General features: G+C 41.7%; 2 protein-coding genes and 1 long non-coding RNA gene across 4 annotated transcripts; 1 reads left to right on the forward strand and 2 right to left on the reverse strand.

Annotated features, from left to right (window-relative positions):
- Positions 1-46: 46 nt before the first annotated feature.
- On the reverse strand, positions 47-1,697 carry LOC138413667 (uncharacterized). Its single transcript, XR_011246080.1, has 3 exons — positions 1,425-1,697; positions 1,131-1,314; positions 47-1,019 (listed from the first exon to the last, which is right to left on the reverse strand). It is a non-coding gene; the product is annotated as an uncharacterized lncRNA (long non-coding RNA).
- sgpl1 (sphingosine-1-phosphate lyase 1) lies at positions 749-13,451 on the forward strand. Of its 2 annotated transcripts, XM_069538947.1 has the most exons (15): positions 816-976; positions 4,052-4,209; positions 4,676-4,841; positions 5,397-5,464; positions 6,179-6,326; positions 7,087-7,166; positions 7,380-7,508; positions 8,009-8,097; positions 8,192-8,300; positions 8,379-8,477; positions 8,566-8,712; positions 8,934-9,172; positions 9,264-9,410; positions 9,501-9,621; positions 10,913-13,451. In XM_069538947.1, exons 2-15 carry the CDS (start codon positions 4,198-4,200, stop codon positions 11,054-11,056), a joined length of 1,698 nt encoding a protein of 565 aa, XP_069395048.1. In that variant the 5' UTR covers positions 816-976; positions 4,052-4,197; the 3' UTR covers positions 11,057-13,451. The 2 variants fall into 2 exon arrangements, with proteins under 2 accessions (XP_019949198.2, XP_069395048.1); XM_020093639.2 differs by lacking the exon at positions 4,052-4,209 and having other exon boundaries at positions 749-976.
- Positions 13,452-14,402: 951 nt separating this feature from the next.
- Positions 14,403-17,436, reverse strand: pcbd1 (pterin-4 alpha-carbinolamine dehydratase/dimerization cofactor of hepatocyte nuclear factor 1 alpha). The gene is made up of 4 exons (XM_020093658.2): positions 17,260-17,436; positions 16,461-16,595; positions 16,260-16,340; positions 14,403-14,928 (listed from the first exon to the last, which is right to left on the reverse strand). The coding sequence occupies exons 1-4, from the start codon at positions 17,260-17,262 to the stop codon at positions 14,836-14,838; spliced, it is 312 nt and encodes a 103-aa protein (XP_019949217.1). The 5' UTR covers positions 17,263-17,436; the 3' UTR covers positions 14,403-14,835.
- Between the last annotated feature and the right edge of the window lie 242 nt (positions 17,437-17,678).

The raw sequence follows: 17,678 nt of genomic DNA on the forward strand, positions 1-17,678 counted from the left end.
CTTTCAGGCCTCAAACATGATGTTGGCACCAAGCGCTGAAAAAGGGTTTTCTTTTTGTAGCAGTCTTATGTGGTGATGGGGGAGATGTGGGGAGGGGGGTCAGAATATTACAACAGAATCATTGCTGTCCATCAGAACTCTAAGTGCAATTTGTACATAGTAATGTATCTTGTTTTAACTTATCTTTACTTTATATTCTTCCTTTTTCATGCTTGTTCATTATCTTGCTGTTGCGACTGTTAATTTCTCATTCTTGTGACAATAAAGGAATTCTGATTCTGATCGTGTGTGTTATGTCCAGGCATCATATGTTTATGACCTAAATCAAGTCCTGATAACATAAATCATTCTTAGAGGACGTGCTTTAAAGGGAAAGTTCACCCAAATATGAACATTCACTCAATATCTACTCACACTGGAACTTTAAACCACATTTGCACACAGAAAAAGTGAATTCCAACATGAAGGCACAGTTTACATGAATCGTTTCTTATGAACTATTCTGTAACTGTAAAAATAAACGTTCTTATCTGGTTATTATTCTTATTAACTGCTCTGACACGGCTGGGATGGTTGACTTTACGAAAAGCCCGTGAACGCAGCATTAGCTCTTTCCTAACGTGCTCAGTTGTGAGCGTTGAAACGCGCGTGGTCAAATAACAGAGCTACAACTCATCAGGAACCTCACTTCCGCCTCGGCAGCCCCGTCCACGTTGTTGTCAGATCTGCGCCTGCGCAGAGGGCGCGCAGCTGCGAGCGCCCGCTGGCTGCTACTTCCTGGATGCTCGGGTTAGCTTAGCACTGTGTGTGTGTTAGTGTGTGTGTGTGTTAGCGTGTATTAGTGTGTGTGTGTATGTGTGTGTGTTAGCAGCATGAGAGGACCGGAGGCTCCGGGCTGCAGGAGGTGACTTCACCGAGGAGAACACGACAAACAGACGTTTCTGGCGGAGCTCAGCTCGACGACATGGATTACTGGGTGAGTGAGGGTCTGTTCTCACGGGGAGGAGGTGACAGAGGAGCTGGGGGAGAGGAGAGGACATGTTTATCAGCAGGGCAGCGAAGTGTTGTCCGATGTTTCCAGCTCACACACACTGATCCGTGGGATCACAGCTTTGAAACACAGCACCTACATCCACACCGACCGCCGGAGTCCCACACTTTACACGACAACAACACAGGGAAGTGCCGCTGCCGCCTCTCTGGAGCTTCACGGTTCGTGTGCCATCAGTTGATTTTCTGTGCACCTTCGTTTCAAAAACGAGAACAGCTCCTTCCTTTTGTTTATTGCAGCACACACAGTTTAAAATAGAGATCCTGTTCAACACAAACCAGCAGGAAGTTCAATACAAATCAGAGACACACAATCCACTTTTTATTCCACTTTGTTTTTGTAAACGAACAAACAAGTGGTCTGGGTGTTGCACCTTCTTCAGTCCAGCCATTGTCTCAGTTTTCATCAGCTGATTCCATCAGTCTTGAGTAACAATATCATTTCTCCCACTTTTCTTCCAACTGGGTTTCTTGTAGTGCAGTTTTTGTCAAATAGTTTTTTTGAAATAAATGTCCTCTACAGTCTCTATCCACTTTTCAATAGTCCACCTTACCTCATCTTCTGACCAGCTTTTGTTGATATGCAGACAAGAAGTTGTCACGAGATGAATCTTCAGTCTGACTTCGTCATGGATGAGTCAGGATCTGCTTCCAGACATCCACTGAACTCTGGAGATCCCCAGGAGTTTCTCTGGAGTCAATATGCGTGTGAACCAAATTGCCCAAGTGAGAGCCTCCAGACGTTCTATTTCTCTGGCTGACCCCCTAGTATAAAGTATAAACTCAGCAGAAACTCCAGCAGAGCTCATGTGTGAATACAAGGGAGGAGAATGAAGGAGGTTATTGTCTGATTTTGGCCTAAATGTCAGTTCATGTCCTGATAAAGAGACTCTGCCGGCAGCTCAAGAAAACGTTTCCAGACACCACAGCTGTAACCAGAATGGCACTCAGAAGAGCACATGGTCCAACAGCAGCTTTAGATTCCATCAGGCTGAACTGAATGTCACACGTATCAGTTCCCTAAATAGTTTTGTTTTCATCTAGTTCCACAAATTATTCTCTGGTAAATCTGTGAAAGTCTCACAATGTTAAAGAAAGTGGAAAAAAAGTCCTGGATCTAGTCCAGTATTTTATCCCTGACCCACACCTCGTCCTTCCAACAGCTGTCCTGGTAATCAGCTCCATAGTTGTTGTGCAATTCTGCTAACTAATAAACCAACAAGGCCCCTTAAGAGCAGTCCACTTATGAAACCACATTCACTAGATCCAGATTTTCATTTGGATCTGCTCCAATTTTTACACTCTTATGAATATCAGTTCTTTAACATGAAAACAAACGTTTGTTTTCATCATTATCCATGTTTTGTTTTTTGAGAAATCAAGGAAAATCTTAAAGTCTTGCAACGTTAGACAGTAAAAAAAATGTCCTGCATCTGCCACCTGATCCAGGTCGGCACCTTAATTTAATAAGATTCAAGTTCTTTGAGCCCACTTAACTTTAGAAAGTAGAAAGACGATTAAATCACAAGTCACAATGACTCATACATATTACAATAGCGTTAGTATATGTACCACACTTTTCCATTTATTCTTTACCTTATCATTTTTACTATTTTTTTTAAACTTTAACTTTAGGAAATCACAGCATTTAAAATTGCATTGTTAGCTGGATGCAATGGAATTTTGTTCTTCTCTTCCCCACCCATCCACAAAATTTCATGGAAATCAGTTCAGTAGTTTTCGAGTAAACCTGCAAGCTAACAAACAGACGTAAACATTACCTCCCTGGTGGAGATAATTATTCCCTCCTGAATAACCGCTCTCTTTGACTATTAGCTGCCGTGGGTGATGTGGTGCCCGCCCTCTGTTTTCCCTCATGTATACAGGAGCAGCAGCCACCTTACAGTCACACCCAGTATATTTCCATGAGAACATGACCTCCTCTGTGGAGCAGCTCTCCTTACAGAATAGCCAAATGTTGTACGAGGGGGTTCAAAGGAATGGGCGTCCACTGCTGGACAATGAGCAGGACAATACTGGTACGAGACTCTTTTGTGTCGAGAGGGTTTAAGTTTTCCTGAGGCCGGGACAAGTGTGGGTGGAACCTGGAGGCACGGCATTGACACGGAAAATGTGTGGGATAACAGAAAGATGCCTGGAACTCAAAGGGGGCAGACTTGACATTAGATAACTCCACGTTAACCTTTCTTTATGGCCAACGCGTGGCAGCGATCGAAGATGGAGGCATTTATCTGTAAATGATTCCTGCTGTGAAAACTCAGGTCAGGCCTCACCTCCTGCAGGTTAATGGCATATGTTCCTATGCTTCTCGCTCATCTCTATGCAGCTGATCTTGTCAAACCTGTATGAGAACACGTTAAACAAAGACACAGGCACTGGTATGACAGTTCAGTTGTGGGTAGATGGGAGGTGGACTCATGTGTTTTACATCCAGCCCTCCATTACAACCTAATTTACAACAAAAAAACTGGATGATGCCTTGAAAGATTAGGCAGAAAAGGTTGGTTTGCACCAACATGTCTCATCTCAATATTTAGAAATGAATCAAAAGAATAATTGCACTGTTATGCAGCACTGACAGCGATTACTTAAGATATCGACTTTTGAACCTTAAGCTTTCTTCCATCTGATTGTGGCTGAGTTGGGAAAAAAACAAGCCCCGCTGCTATCACACTGCCTGCTATTGTGTTGTAAAAACACACAGTGCAGAGATAATGAAAAGATAATTCAGCTGCGCTTATGAAATAGCATCTGTATGTCATTTCTATTTAGGCTCAGTTAGATCAAACTCACGCTGAAACAATCTCTGCCTCCACGTTCAGATCATTGTGAAATATTCCAGCCTGTATTTGGTGATCAGCCTTCCTGAATGTGCAGTATAGCTATTGTGTATTATAAGACGAACTTCCTTTCTCGTCTGGTCATGATTGATGATTGCAAAACATCCCCTCAGCTGCACGTGTTGTTGTCTGGTTTTAAGCGCTGGGAGGAGCCCGGTGAAAGTCGAGCATTTAGCTGAGCGCGCTCTCACTCTCACCTGGAGAACAGAGAGGACGGTCTGCTCTCCTGAAGGTCTGAAGAGCTGCTGGTAGTGTGAGGAGGGAACTGAGCTCCGTAGGTCTGAAGATGTCTTCTGATGTAAGTACCAAACCAGTGACAAGGTGGATCTTTGTGACAGGTTGTCAAGTGCGATCAGGATTTGAGGTTCGGTTTGGGGTGTTTTACCAAAGAATCATTCTCTCTCATGACTTTAATTAAACGTCCTTACATCTGCTCGCATACACACAGGATCATGTGAAAAGACGACACTTAAATCAGGAGTCTGTCTAAAAGGTTTCTCACAAAAAATCATTGAAATTGAATCGTTGCATCATTTTTAAAAGGTCATGATGGCGTCCAAAAAGGTCCAACTTCCATCCACACAATGAGCACTTCCCCATAATGACATGAGGAACCATGTGACAGATGTATTTGCATTTATAGTTTCTTTCTATTTGTTGAATGATTAGTTTTATTGTTCAATGCCAAACTTTACTGGGAAACTCTGGCAGTCCCTTTGGAGCAGCCTCCAGTAACTGTGACACACGTGTGCGTCTCTGCTCAGAGTGCCTTGGAGGTGTACAAGGAGATGGTCCTGCTGTACCTGGAGGAGGGCCGGCGGCACGTCAACTCCCGCTGCGCCGACCTGGAGCCGTGGCAGATCATCGGAGTGACCGTCATCACCACGCTGGGAGCTGTCTGGGTCAAAGGCTTCCTGTTCCAGCAAGAAAGTAGGTGATACACAGGCACAGAGTGGGTCTGCTGCCCTCTGAGTCAGGCAGGAGAAGAGACAACAATCTCTTCAAGCTGCAGAGACCATGTTCATGAGTCATACTGTAATTTGCAGTCACATTCACTGCACTGTTGACATCAGGTTTAACTTCTGATGTCTGAGCACTTAGGTAAATTGTTTTTTTCCATGAAAACTTTTAGTTAAAGTTTCCCTCGTTCTCTGCAGTCATTACACTCTGGTACTGCACTGTTCCTCTAGTATGTGTGACTGAGAAATACCCTCAATCAACAAGACTTTCTCGATCTGCTATCAATCGATCAATAGTCGAATTCCTCGGCAATGAGGTCGGCTCCACCCATTGTATTTCAGCTCTTAGCAATGGAGGTTTGGTCAGAGCGGAGTGAACCAGCTGCGTGTCTGACAGGGCAGAATAAAATGTTTGAAGTCACTTCCCCTTGTCTGGACTTGTGATGATGGGTCAAAGTCAGCTGATTAATATCTGTGTTTGCGTGTGTTTCACCACAGCTGCTTTCTGTCTTTTTTTGTGTGATAGGCCTGATGTCGCGAATCAAGAAGCAGTGCTTCCGACTCATCAGAAAAATACCCTTCGTTGGCGGAGCGGTGAGTATCAGTGGTGGCTCCGTTCCTCCTTTTCCCCCCAGCAGATGTGCACTGACTCTGTCTTCGTCTGTATGAGTCATTCTGGGATGAGTGTTTACAGCAGGCAGGAGGAGACCTTTGGCACACTTTATATCACACACGGGTGATAACACTCGGTTACTTCTGGTCATTATGTCACCAGTGAAGAACTCACTTTCAGGCTTTATCAAAAAATGTCATTGTGTTAGTGATAGCACGGTGGACACCTTGTTATGAGATACTCTTACTGCACCTCTTTTCTTCCACGTTGTTTACTGTTTCTTGAATGCTGCATTCATGTGGTGTCGTAGTAATCTGAAGTTCTTTTTTCCTGAATGGGAAAATTCATGTGCCACTAAGTCAGAACAGCCACTCAAAGTTGGGTTCCCAAGTTTCTGATGTCATCACCTATAAACCAATTAAAACAATTTTACACTCGGCTCTAAATAGTTGCTTTCAATGTCTAATTGTCAAATTTCACTAGCAAACTGGCAAACTGTACATCCATTTCTCACAAACTCCTAACACCACTTTTAAGACAGACATTTTTATGATTAACATGCACATTTTTATGTGATGTTGAAATGCTCTAAACACTTCGTGAACACACTTCGGAACAACGACTTCAAAACTCACAAAATGGGACCTTACAGTTGCTAAAGTTAAACTAACTCTGCCCTCTTGTCTCTGTGACAGATTCAGAGTCAGCTGAACAAGGCTTTGGACGACATGTCTGCCAGCCTGTGCACTCTGAAGAACGGGATGAGCTACACTAAACAGTTGCCGTCTAAAGGCCTCTCTCAGAGCCAAGTGCTGGACAAAATCAGAGAGTACGAGACTCTGAGTAAGTCCTCTCTCTTTTCCAAGCTTTGCCTGATGGTTCATTAACTTTAGAGTCAAGTCCCCGAAGAGTTTTTCTCATCTGTTCTGCCAATTTGAAGGAGGAGGAGATTTTTTAAATGCCAGTGTTCAGAAGGTCAATCTCATCTGACCTTTTTTGAGAAAACCAGTGATGTGTTTCGTCATTTAAGTTTTTATTGGGGCAGCACTGTTGCAAGAAGGTTCCTGCTTCAAATCCTTTCTGTGGAGAGTTTAGATGTTTCCCCTCTGTTTGTGTGGGTTTTCTGTGTTTGTGTCGATATAAATGTGAATGGTTGATGGTCTCTGTATGTTGGCCCTGTGAAACGCTGGCGACCTGTCCAGGGTGTACCCCATCTCTATACTTATTTCAGCTGGGATTGGCTCCAGCTTCTTGATAAGCGGTATAGATGGATGGATGGAAGTTTTATTGATTTTCTTCATCAGCTTCCATTCATATGACTTATGAATTACTTACTTTATCAAAAATAAGCACATGTTCTTTTCAAACATACATGCCTGGAAAATGGAAGAAAAGTAGAGCAACACAAACAAACAAACACAAAATTAAAGTACCCATAACCTCATTTTAGATAATTCTATCTAACATCAATGTCCTCACAATCTGTAACTACAGTGAACTCCTGATAAACAGAAATTCCAGACATGTTTGAATGTTCCTTGTTCCTTGTAGTTACTGAGTGTTAAGAGACCTAGTGATTTCTGAAGAGACTGTGTTGTTGCAGATGAGGTGCCGTGGGAGAAAGGATGTGTTTCGGGGGCAGTTTACTGGGGCGATGCATCCCTGACCAAACTCCTGGTGAAGGTTTGCATTTTTGTATTTATCTCTGCACTTTGACATTCTGAAGCCTGATTACTGAGGGTCAAATCTGAAAACACTGGTGTTGGTTACAGTTTGTACTTTTTAATTATAAGTGATAAACAACTCCTGTTTGACCCTGAAATTACTGCCACCCTCATTTGTGTCTGTTAATAATTGGAGTTTATGGAAATCTGCATCTTTTTTCTTTTCTTCAAGGTATATGGAGATTTTGCATGGAGCAATCCACTTCACCCAGACATATTTCCAGGCGTTAGAAAGATGGAGGCCGAGGTTGTTAGAATGGCCTGCACGCTTTTCCAGGGCGGACCTGACTCCTGTGGCGCTGTGAGTCACCACGCAAAGCTGTGTCTCAATTCAGGGGCTGCATCCTTCAGAGTACGTGGTCTAACTGGCCCATGAGGAGGCGGTCTTAGTGGGTCGTGAAGGCTGAGGCAGTCTTCTCTAAAGAGAATGCTGTTGGCCAGCAACAAAGCTGAAATAGGACACGACGAGAAAGTTTTACAGCCCCTTGGTTTTTTAACACACGTACCATTAACTGTTCGGTTGAGTTGAGTTGTGATACTTAAGCATCACTCATCTCATTGCTTGCTGGTGCCATTACCTCTTTAAAAAATGGTCACCGAAGCACATTGAATCTTGGGATAGGTTGGGCCGGGAAGGATCTACATGTTGGAGCCTTTGATTCAGGAACAGCCTATCAGTCTTCGAAATGCAGCCTCTGAATTGAGACACCGTTTATATACTGGCAAAATGCACAAACCAGTTACCTCTAAATGGAGAAACGTGGACTTCATTTAACATATATTTACTTCTGCTTTGTTCAGGTCACTTCAGGGGGAACTGAGAGCATATTGATGGCCTGCAAGGCTTACAGAGACATGGCGTATGAGCGAGGTGTCAAATACCCTGAAATGTAAGATGAGCTGTATCAGTCATGGGCCTGTGTCTGGGCTTGCTCTCAACTGTAGTTCTCATTGTATTTTCCTGTTTTGATCAAACCCCTGCAGCATTGCACCTGTGAGCGTCCACGCGGCCTTTAACAAAGCTGCACATTACTTCGGGATGAAGCTCGTTCACATTCCCCTCGACAATAAAACAATGAAAGTAGACGTGAAGGTGAGAAAACAATATTGAAACAGATGCCGCGCTATTCTTAGACAGCAGTTCCTCCCTTATTGTTCCTTCTCTTTCAAGGCCATGAAGAGAGCCATCAGCAAGAACACAGCCATGCTCGTGTGCTCAGCGCCGCAGTTTCCCCATGGAATCATAGATCCCATTGAGGAAGTAGCCAAGGTCAGAAGTGAAACGTTTTCCCTCTGAATGCTCTAAAATGAAAAGAGGGAAATCGCATCTCTTCACGTTTTCCCTTGCTGTGTTGCAGCTGGCTTTACGCTACAACCTCCCCCTGCACGTGGACGCGTGTCTCGGAGGTTTCCTCATTGTCTTCATGGCCAAGGCTGGTTATCCTCTCGCCCCGTTCGACTTCAGAATAAAGGGTGTTACCAGCATCTCAGCAGACACCCACAAGGTAAACTCTTTATTCCTGTTTTAAAGTGAACGAACAAGGTTTTAAAAGATTATGATATCTTATAACAAACCCTGGCTGTAGACATTGTACCATGTGTAATACAGCAGTCTTTGAAGTTATTTTCAATCTCTACGGGATTCCAGCCATATTTTCTGTAGTTGTTTGTTTTAATGCTGCATTGTGTATATACGTCTGTGTGTGTGTGTGACATTCTCCTCCAGTATGGCTACGCCCCTAAAGGTTCCTCAGTGATCCTGTACAGCGATAAAAAATACCGTCATTACCAGTACTTCGTGGCTCCAGACTGGCAGGGGGGAATCTACGCCTCGCCCTCTATAGCGGGCTCCAGGCCAGGAGGCATCATCGCCGCCTGCTGGGCGACCATGATGCACATGGGAGAGAATGGATACTTAGACGCCACCAAGAAAATCATCAGCACAGCTCGCAAAATCAAAACAGAGTAAGACGCTCAGATCGACACAATACGAGAAATTCTTCTCTTTATCACGTTTTCGATCATTTACGAAAAAAATCTTTTTTCATCTTGACAGAATCTGCAAGATAGAAGGCGTGTTTGTGTTTGGGGACCCAGAGGTGTCAGTGGTGGCGATGGGCTCGGATGTTTTCGATATCTTTCGTCTTTCTAATGCACTGACGTCGAAGGGCTGGAATCTGAACACACTGCAGTACCCATCCAGGTACATATAAAACAAAGGATTTTTCAGATTTATTGGTTTGATAAATACATTCATTAGTAACTAACAACTGTACGATCTCATCTTTCCCAGTATCCACATTTGTTGCACAGTTCTGCACACACAGTCGGGGGTCGCGGATAATTTCATTCGTGATGTCAAAGAGCAGGTCGCCATCATCATGAAGAACCCCAAAGAGAAAACCACAGGAATGGTGAGATATCTCTGATTACACAGCCCACGTCTACATCTTAAAAAGTTTATCATGTTCACTTGTTGTTGACATGTGGGAATTATATTGTATTGAGAGGGGTTTCTGATTTTCCTCTTTTTTGGGAGGGCCTTCCTGTTGACATACATGAGTGAGTCAGAATTTTACAAACTCCTGTCAATATAATGTACACAACTTAATGACTAACTGTGACCTCAGTGCTAAAACTGAATTAACTTATCTCAGTGATTGTCAACAACTGAATATTTTAGGTGTTGAATGTGCAGAGCAGTTATATTGGATTACAAACAGTACCAGAGTGTTTGATATTGTGCACACTTGAGTGTATGTTCAGTACATTGGTATTTAATAATTAACCTATCTAGCTCTCTGTTAGACATCGGTGAATGTTAACATTTAACATTTTCATAAAAACAATCTCTGAGCCCATTGGTGATTTTCTAATGATAAAATTAGCCTCTGATGGCCACAACCAATATTTTGGGGCTTCCGGTGTAGATAATGAAAATTGAAAAATAAGTTTCCACCCCTACAGTTTAAAAACATGTTCTTTGGACTGTAGAACTGTACTGAACCCAAACCATAGAATATTCTGCAGATTTCTCATGTGTTTAACTTTTCACATCCATACATGAGGCCAAACTTAAACTGTAGCTGTTAGTAAAAGTGGGATTTCGTTTTTCTGCTGCACAAGCCACCATTTCAAGTTGACAAGTGCATGTGCTGTTGTTGGGTATCAGTTTTGAATGGGGTGGAAACTCCACCCTAGAGACACAAACCTGCATTGTGACATTCAGTTTGTTTGGAGCACAACGCTGAATGAAACAATACCTTCATCTGAATATCAGAAATAAAAACAAACCCCATGCTTCCATAAAACAAGGAGTGCCTTGTTATATTCCCTGACTTTTTCTTTACTAAAAATGTAAACACAGGGGTTTTTCTCAGTGTCATCTGAGTCCACACTTTGTGAGAATATCATCTGGAATATCCATCGAAACTTAATATCCATAAAAACTCTACATCCATGTCTGCACATCTTTGTCTGTACAGCAGACAGGAAGATAGTTCTGCTGTTTTGCACTTGACGTTATATAAACAAGTTAGGTGTCATGTTGTAGCCCACAGCTAACGCACTCACTCAAAGGCAATATTATACTTCATGTTTATGAACCCTGAGGCATTGTTAGAACTGCAGTTCCTAGACCATGTTTATCTTCTGTTATCTAAACTGTGCACTTGTGAGCTCAGTCATGTCCTCCTGCCGTTTCAGGGAGCGATCTATGGCATGGCCCAGTCCATCCCAGACAGATCCATGGTGACAGAGATCTCCCAGGGCTTCCTCGACTGTCTCTACAGCACAGAGGTGCCCAAGACTAACACCAGCCACATGAACGGCAACGGCAAAGCTCACTGAAACAGGAATCGGGCCCCCGATGCCTGACTGCATGCTTGCCTCTCCCCCAGAGCTCAGAGTTAATCACTCAACAGTTGCCTTATCTTGCACACCTACAACACATGAAAACATCTGTAAACATCTGTGAAGCACAAGCCATCGTCATTTGGGGGAAATCACTTGTAACACTCTGCGCTCACAGCGCAGAGAAGTGACAGATTCCAAACACGTTTTATTCATTTTATTTGATTAACTCAATGTTGTGGAAGAGTGTGAGTTGGTTTTATGTTCTCAATACTCATTTCAATTGTAGCTTATGTTCAATGCATCTATCTCTTACAATCTACACTGATTTCACCGTGAAACCATTCATTTTCTTTTTCCAAACTCCAGAACATTTCAGCTCACCATCACGGCTTCAAAAATCTGTGATGACTCAGCAAAAACAGAGACCACTGAAAGCTTGTTAGAAACGCTGTGCTGCCCCCTAGTGGGACATCTGATGTGCTGCTCTAGACTGGCTCTGCATGTGGCAGTATGACTCAGGCTTTTGGTTATCATCATCCCATCATCTCTGGAAAATAGCGTTCATATGAAAAAAGCACTGCAGTGCCCTGACAAGAACATATCAGTTGAATGTGGGACTCACTTGAAACGACAGATCTCAGATGCGATGGTTCATCTGTAATCCTGTTTATCTACATTGTTTTTGTTTGAAGTCCGGCCACTATGGTTGGATTTGTAGACACAGGGAGAAAGTTTTTGATAGTGAGAGCTTTTAATGTCATTATGCAATATTTAAAAAAGCAAGGGAAAAGTAATAACCACAGCAGGAATACATCCACCACTTATTTTATTAATTGTTTTCAGATTTCCTCACAGCAGTTGGCTTGTAAAGTAAATTAATGAAAGTCAAAATCTTTTGTCAGACTGGATTGAAGGCTGTTTCCAACCCTGGTCCACTGTTTATTATTAAATAGCAGTAATAGTAATCAGTAGTCTGCCTGTAGTATTTTGTTTTAATCATTTGTCTCCTAATTCAATCTACCTCAGTTTCTACTTAATGCAAATTATTCATCCACTGAAACTCATCCTAACAGGGCCACTGTTTTTTCCCCCATTAATCTAACAGAAGCTTCAGAATGTTCAGGCATTTAACAAACTAATAAAGTGTTCTTAAATACACAGGGGCATCTAAAAAATTAGAATGTAGTGGAAAAGGTTTTTTTTGTAATAAATGAAACTTTCATATGTTCTATATTCATTACACACATTTTGTGTTTCAATGATTGCGGCTTAAAGTTATGAAAATCTAAAATTCAATTCTTCAAAAATATTCAAATATTTCTTAAGATCAATTAAAAAAGGGATTCACAATATAAAAAATTCCAACTTCTGAAAGGTATGTTTATTTATGCACTTAATACTTAGCCCCAGCTCCCTTACCACTGAGAAATGGTCCAGTTATTTTTCTCCTCAGCCCAGATATGACGCTCCTGACGTTGTCTCTGTCCAATGTGACAGTCTTAAAATGAAATATTTTGAGATTGTTAAAATAAGAAAAAGACTGAAACATTAGTTTATGTGTAATGAGTCCAGGATATATATTAATATTTTCACTTTTTAAAATAACAAAAACTTTGAACGATTTCACGATATTCTAATGTGAGATGCACCTGTCCTCATACGAAAAGCAATCAGATCCACTGTGACGGAGGTCTCTCTGTCTGAATGTGGGTATACTGTGGTAAAAATGTAAACATTCACTTACAGGCTAATAACAAAGTAACAACGTATACTGTCACACCAAAAGGACTTTGTGTTCTCTTTATTTCATGTGATTTCCTAATATTGCTTGTTGTAATTGTGTTTCCATGAAATTACTTCCATGTTTGTGCAATATGTAACTTTTCCTTTTTATGAATGAGAAATGAAGGGGAACGCTCCACTATTAATGTTGAAGAGATACGTTGTTAGAAGTGTAGTGTTGAATGGTGGCTCGTCAGCCTTGTTGGTGTAATTTAACCATTCGTGTTTATTAGACACTTAATTTGTGAGTCTTTTTTTTTCGTGAAGCTGTGTTTTTATTTACAAAGCAGTTATAAAAGAGATGAGATATGAATGTATTTAGGTTATTACATGTGCAGGGATCCACCATCTTTTAGTCATTTGCCTGGTTGTAAGACTGATGACATAAGACTCGCTGTAATACCCCCACTAACGGTTGAAGCTTGTACTATCCATTCATCCTTTAATACTGCAGCCAGTGACAGGATGTGGAAACTTATGCCTGTGCAAAAAAAACAAGGGCTTTTCCAGCAATGACTCTTCCTTTTTGCTTTGGAGACATGTCCTCAACAAGTGTGATGATTGAATGGCCAACAAATCTCTTTTAAATAAAAACTTTTAATGAGAATTCCTGTGTGAGCAGTAACGTCCAGAGATTCCTCTCCAGAACAGAGAGTGTGAAGGTCTAAACAGAAAAAATCTGGTTTGTCATGACGTCTCAGCAGTTTTTCTCTCATATCGTGGTCTGGTATTTGCCTTCGAGACAACAGAGACATCGTTAAGGTAAACTGATCTTTTAGACAAAAATAATATTTTAAAGAAAAGTTTCTGGAGTACTGGATCATATTGTACTGTTGAGTTGAGCCCGACTGATTAGTGTGAGCTATTCACTGACATCGGTATGCAACGATATGAAAACAATGTAGAAAAATATAATAATTTTCCTAATTATTTTAAGTTCTCTATAATTGGTTGGTTACGTTTTCACCCCTGTCATTTGTTTACTGGATTGTTTGTTTGTAAGTTACATAATGCATTAACTACTTTACGGATAACCATAACACCTGGTAGAAGGATGCAGTATGGGTCAGGGAAGAACCCCTTAAATTTTGGCATGGAATCCAGGAATAATGGTTGCCACTTTCTCTAACATTGTGAGATGAGGTGTTCCCAGGGAGTAGTTCCTGGATCAGGCACTTTTAGGGAACCGATATCAATGAGTGTTTGAAATTTGGTGCAGCTTGATTGAATTTATGTGGACCATCAGGCCTTGGCAGAGGTATGCACTCTACTTCTAGTCTTTTTTTTTTTTTAAAGCTTTTTATAAAAAGGATTATGGATAGACTATATGAGCTGATATTACAAGCATTTATCACCCTCTAGTATCAGCTTTGTCAGCCACTATAAGACTTGTGTCACTGAATGTATGGTTCTGAATGAACGAGGTTTAAAGAATTTCATCAAGTCTCTCTTCAAGTCAGCATGAATCTATTATTCAATTTAACTCTGGAAGCCACTGCTGGTTTTTCCCAGCAAAGGATCCAGAGCCAACACAGATTAACAGATAACACAGACAGAGTTGAGTTTCCAGTAAAATTCATTCAGTCTGAAAAGATGATTTTCTGCTCATTTCTTAGCAACAAGAAGACAGAAAATGATTTTACTGCCATTCAAGTACAAAAACTATGCACAAAAGACACGTGGTGACAAAGGGACACATACACCATTGTGAATGTTAGTTATAAGTACAACTGGAATTGCAGTTGAGAAATTACTTGGAACTTTTAGACTTGATTTTGTAAACATAATTGTACTATTGTCTTTGGCCAATAATCTTTTTTTCACCATGTGCAACAACAACAGCAGCGTATTTTCAAAAACACATTGGACCCTTTTACAGACGGCTACGTTGCTCACAATGAAGAGAAAGTAACTGCCTCGTATTCTTTGGGTGTTGCAGGTGACTTCCTCCTCTTCAGTTTTGACTCTTAAAATGACTGAAAGTATGTCGGTCACATCAGAGACGCTTGGTCGATGAAGGTGGCCATTGTGATGTCACGCTGGGACAAGCCTCCACAGTCATGGGTGCTCAGAGTGATCTGGACCTGAGGGAACAGAGGGAAGATGCGGGACGACTGTGAATATCACACTCATCAAATGACAAGGGCACGCTGTTTTGCTTTATGTTGATTATGTTGGAAGTGTTGATTCAGACCAGAAGTGTAGAGACTAATGTGAACATCTTGAAATATCTTAAAAACAAAAAAGAAACTTTTTACGAGTTTCTAGATTATAAACTAGTCCCCTGGCCAGTTTGATTTAATCTTTTAGTATAACTATAAAAAGTGAGCTTTTTGCTTCAGCAGTGCTGCATATGAAGAACATAAACTTTAGATGTTACTGTTTCTCCAGGAAATACAATGTCACAGGGAGGGAAACATTATCTGAAGGCAGAGCAGACCAGACCAGAAAACATGTATTAACTCCAGAGTTAATACACTAATCTCGCTTCGTGGTACAGGCCCCTGTCATCATGTTTCTGGTCACCTGACTTCATGTGCTCTAGCTCCTGAATGCTCGACTCCAAAACATCATTAAGGCCTGTCCGACTCCACATCTCCTGCTTTGGATGAAAGAAACATTTGGGAGGAGGACTGCTTTGCAGTAGGCTGACACTTTCCTGACGGGACGTTAGAACAGGATTATACAACTGAGTGAGCGTGTAAGTTCTGTGACAGCAGGACGTTGTATTGAATTAGTGAGTTATTAGGACAGTGCTTTGTTATGGGGCGATGGCAGGAGCATCTTTCTCATCCATGATAAATCTAGATCACATGAATTTGAAGCTGTGGCACATGATCACAGTACTGGGTTTCTCTCTAGCAAGGAAAGCCAATCAGAACCCAGTCCTGCTCTGATGCATTTACTGATGATAGGACATGCATCCACTCTAAGGGTTCTTATCGCTTTTGCAGTCATTAGTTTTTTTAAACAATCAAACTTTATTTATATTGCACCATTTTAAAAGCAATAAAAACTTTTACATAAGGAAGAGTTAAAAGAAGTATATATTTGGTATATAAGTGGTATATTTGGATTACATATATGTACTAATAATATGGACAGAAACATTTAAAGCATAGATGCAATAAAATAATGTCTGCAGACCAAACTTAATCAAAAGCCTGTTTAAAAAGAGAGGTTTGAAGCTTGAATTTAAATATTTGAACACCTCCAGCTGCTATCCAGTTCCCAAGTAGAGTGTTTAAAGAAACCAAAGTCTTGTCTTGCACACCTACCTGATCAGAGGACCTGAGGAGCTGAACTGGTTCATACACAGTGAGCATATGTGACATGAATACTGGTGCAAGACCATGAGGTGCTTCAAAAACCAGTAAAGAAATCTTAAACTCAATCCAGAAACTGACTTTTATACCTTGTTATAGACATTGAACCACTCAGGATGATGATCCATCTTCTCTGCCTGTAGAGCCACTCTGGACATGAAGCCAAACGCCTGAAAGGAAGGAACATGAAGTCCTCAATTCATGGACATATAACATAAGGTACAGTGGCTGCTAGTTATGTGTATTCAGTGAGTTCAGCACTAGCCTATGAGAAATGGCATATTACAAACCTGATTGAAGTCTTTGAACACAAACTCTTTGTAGATGGCGTCCCGCCCCTCCACAACCTCCACCCACTGAGCATTGCGCAGCAGGGGCAGTAGGTGGGTCCTCTCCTCTTCAGTCAGACTCTGGATCTTACCAGCCTGGTGGGACAGAGCAGATTTTAGAGGGGCAGGTTCACAAACACAAACTGTGATTGGTTGCACTGGGTCCCATCTGGAAACAATGAGAGTCTGCATTCCTGGTTCAAAGGTATGTGGGGGTGGGGATCCCTTTTTGGTCATTCAGCTTTTAAAGTCTGGACTCATGATGCAGGGTCACATGTTTTTAAAGTCAATTCTTTCCGCCTCCATGACCCCGACCGCACTGACAACAACCCACAACATCTACATGACTTTATTGTGGAATGAAGAGGGATCAGTTGAAGGCTTTTCCTCCAGATGACCGGTCACGCAGATGACATGACCACAGCCTGGAACAGAGCAATGACATCAACACGTATCATAGCAACGCTCTAATCTGCTTCATCTGTGGAGTGAATGGGCAGCACACACACAAGAGGATCACTAAACCTCATCTGTTCATCTCACACCAATGGCTCCATGCACAGACACAGAAATGTGCTTATGTCATTCTTACTGATGCAAAATCATAATTACAGACATACGAAAAGGAACTAATTTTCCTCATTCTGCAATAAAACATGGTGTAGTGGGGTTTTAGAATATCAGATGGAGGAAATATCAACAGGTTGTGGGTCAGTTAGTGTGTAGCAGGTGTGACGCACGGTGCTGTTTGTGTACTCACCATGTTTGCAGAGTGTTGTCATGCACAGAGGAGGTTCAGGTTCAGCTCCCTGGTTGCACAGAGGCAAATCTGCTGTGGCAGACACTGAAAGCAACTGGAGGGATTCTATCTGTGTTCGACACATGAGCTGTGGGTCCTTCTTAGCTGCCCCTGCAAAAGCCTGAACAGAAAACCTCCGTGCTGATTGGCTCCACCTCCACTTGTCAACATGGGTTTAATCATAAACTGTTGCACAAGGGTTGCCTGAGGCCAGCTGGCGTAGCAGCAGTCAACACAAAGGCCTGTGCAACTGTGTGGTGAAAGGATGAAGACGCCTCTTCAACAATCTGTTTCATATTGTATATACACGTGAACTTAAACTTCACTGTCATAGTCCAGTATAAAATGAACAATGTCTCTGTTTAGCATGACAGCAGATT

This window comes from Paralichthys olivaceus, chromosome 14, assembly GCF_024713975.1.
Source record: "Paralichthys olivaceus isolate ysfri-2021 chromosome 14, ASM2471397v2, whole genome shotgun sequence".
NCBI lineage: Eukaryota > Metazoa > Chordata > Actinopteri > Pleuronectiformes > Paralichthyidae > Paralichthys > Paralichthys olivaceus.

Bases quoted from the DNA above. Each gene is read 5' to 3' on its own strand.
- sgpl1 (XM_020093639.2), top strand. The intron at 6,327-7,086 runs GTAAGTCCTCTC...GTGTTGTTGCAG, and splicing joins CAGAGAGTACGAGACTCTGA to ATGAGGTGCCGTGGGAGAAA. The intron at 8,713-8,933 runs GTAAACTCTTTA...ATTCTCCTCCAG, and splicing joins TCTCAGCAGACACCCACAAG to TATGGCTACGCCCCTAAAGG.
- pcbd1 (XM_020093658.2), bottom strand. The intron at 16,341-16,460 runs GTTTGTAATATG...CCTTCCTTTCAG, and splicing joins TGTTCAAAGACTTCAATCAG to GCGTTTGGCTTCATGTCCAG. The intron at 14,929-16,259 runs GTATAAAAGTCA...CTGTTCCCTCAG, and splicing joins GGTTCAATGTCTATAACAAG to GTCCAGATCACTCTGAGCAC.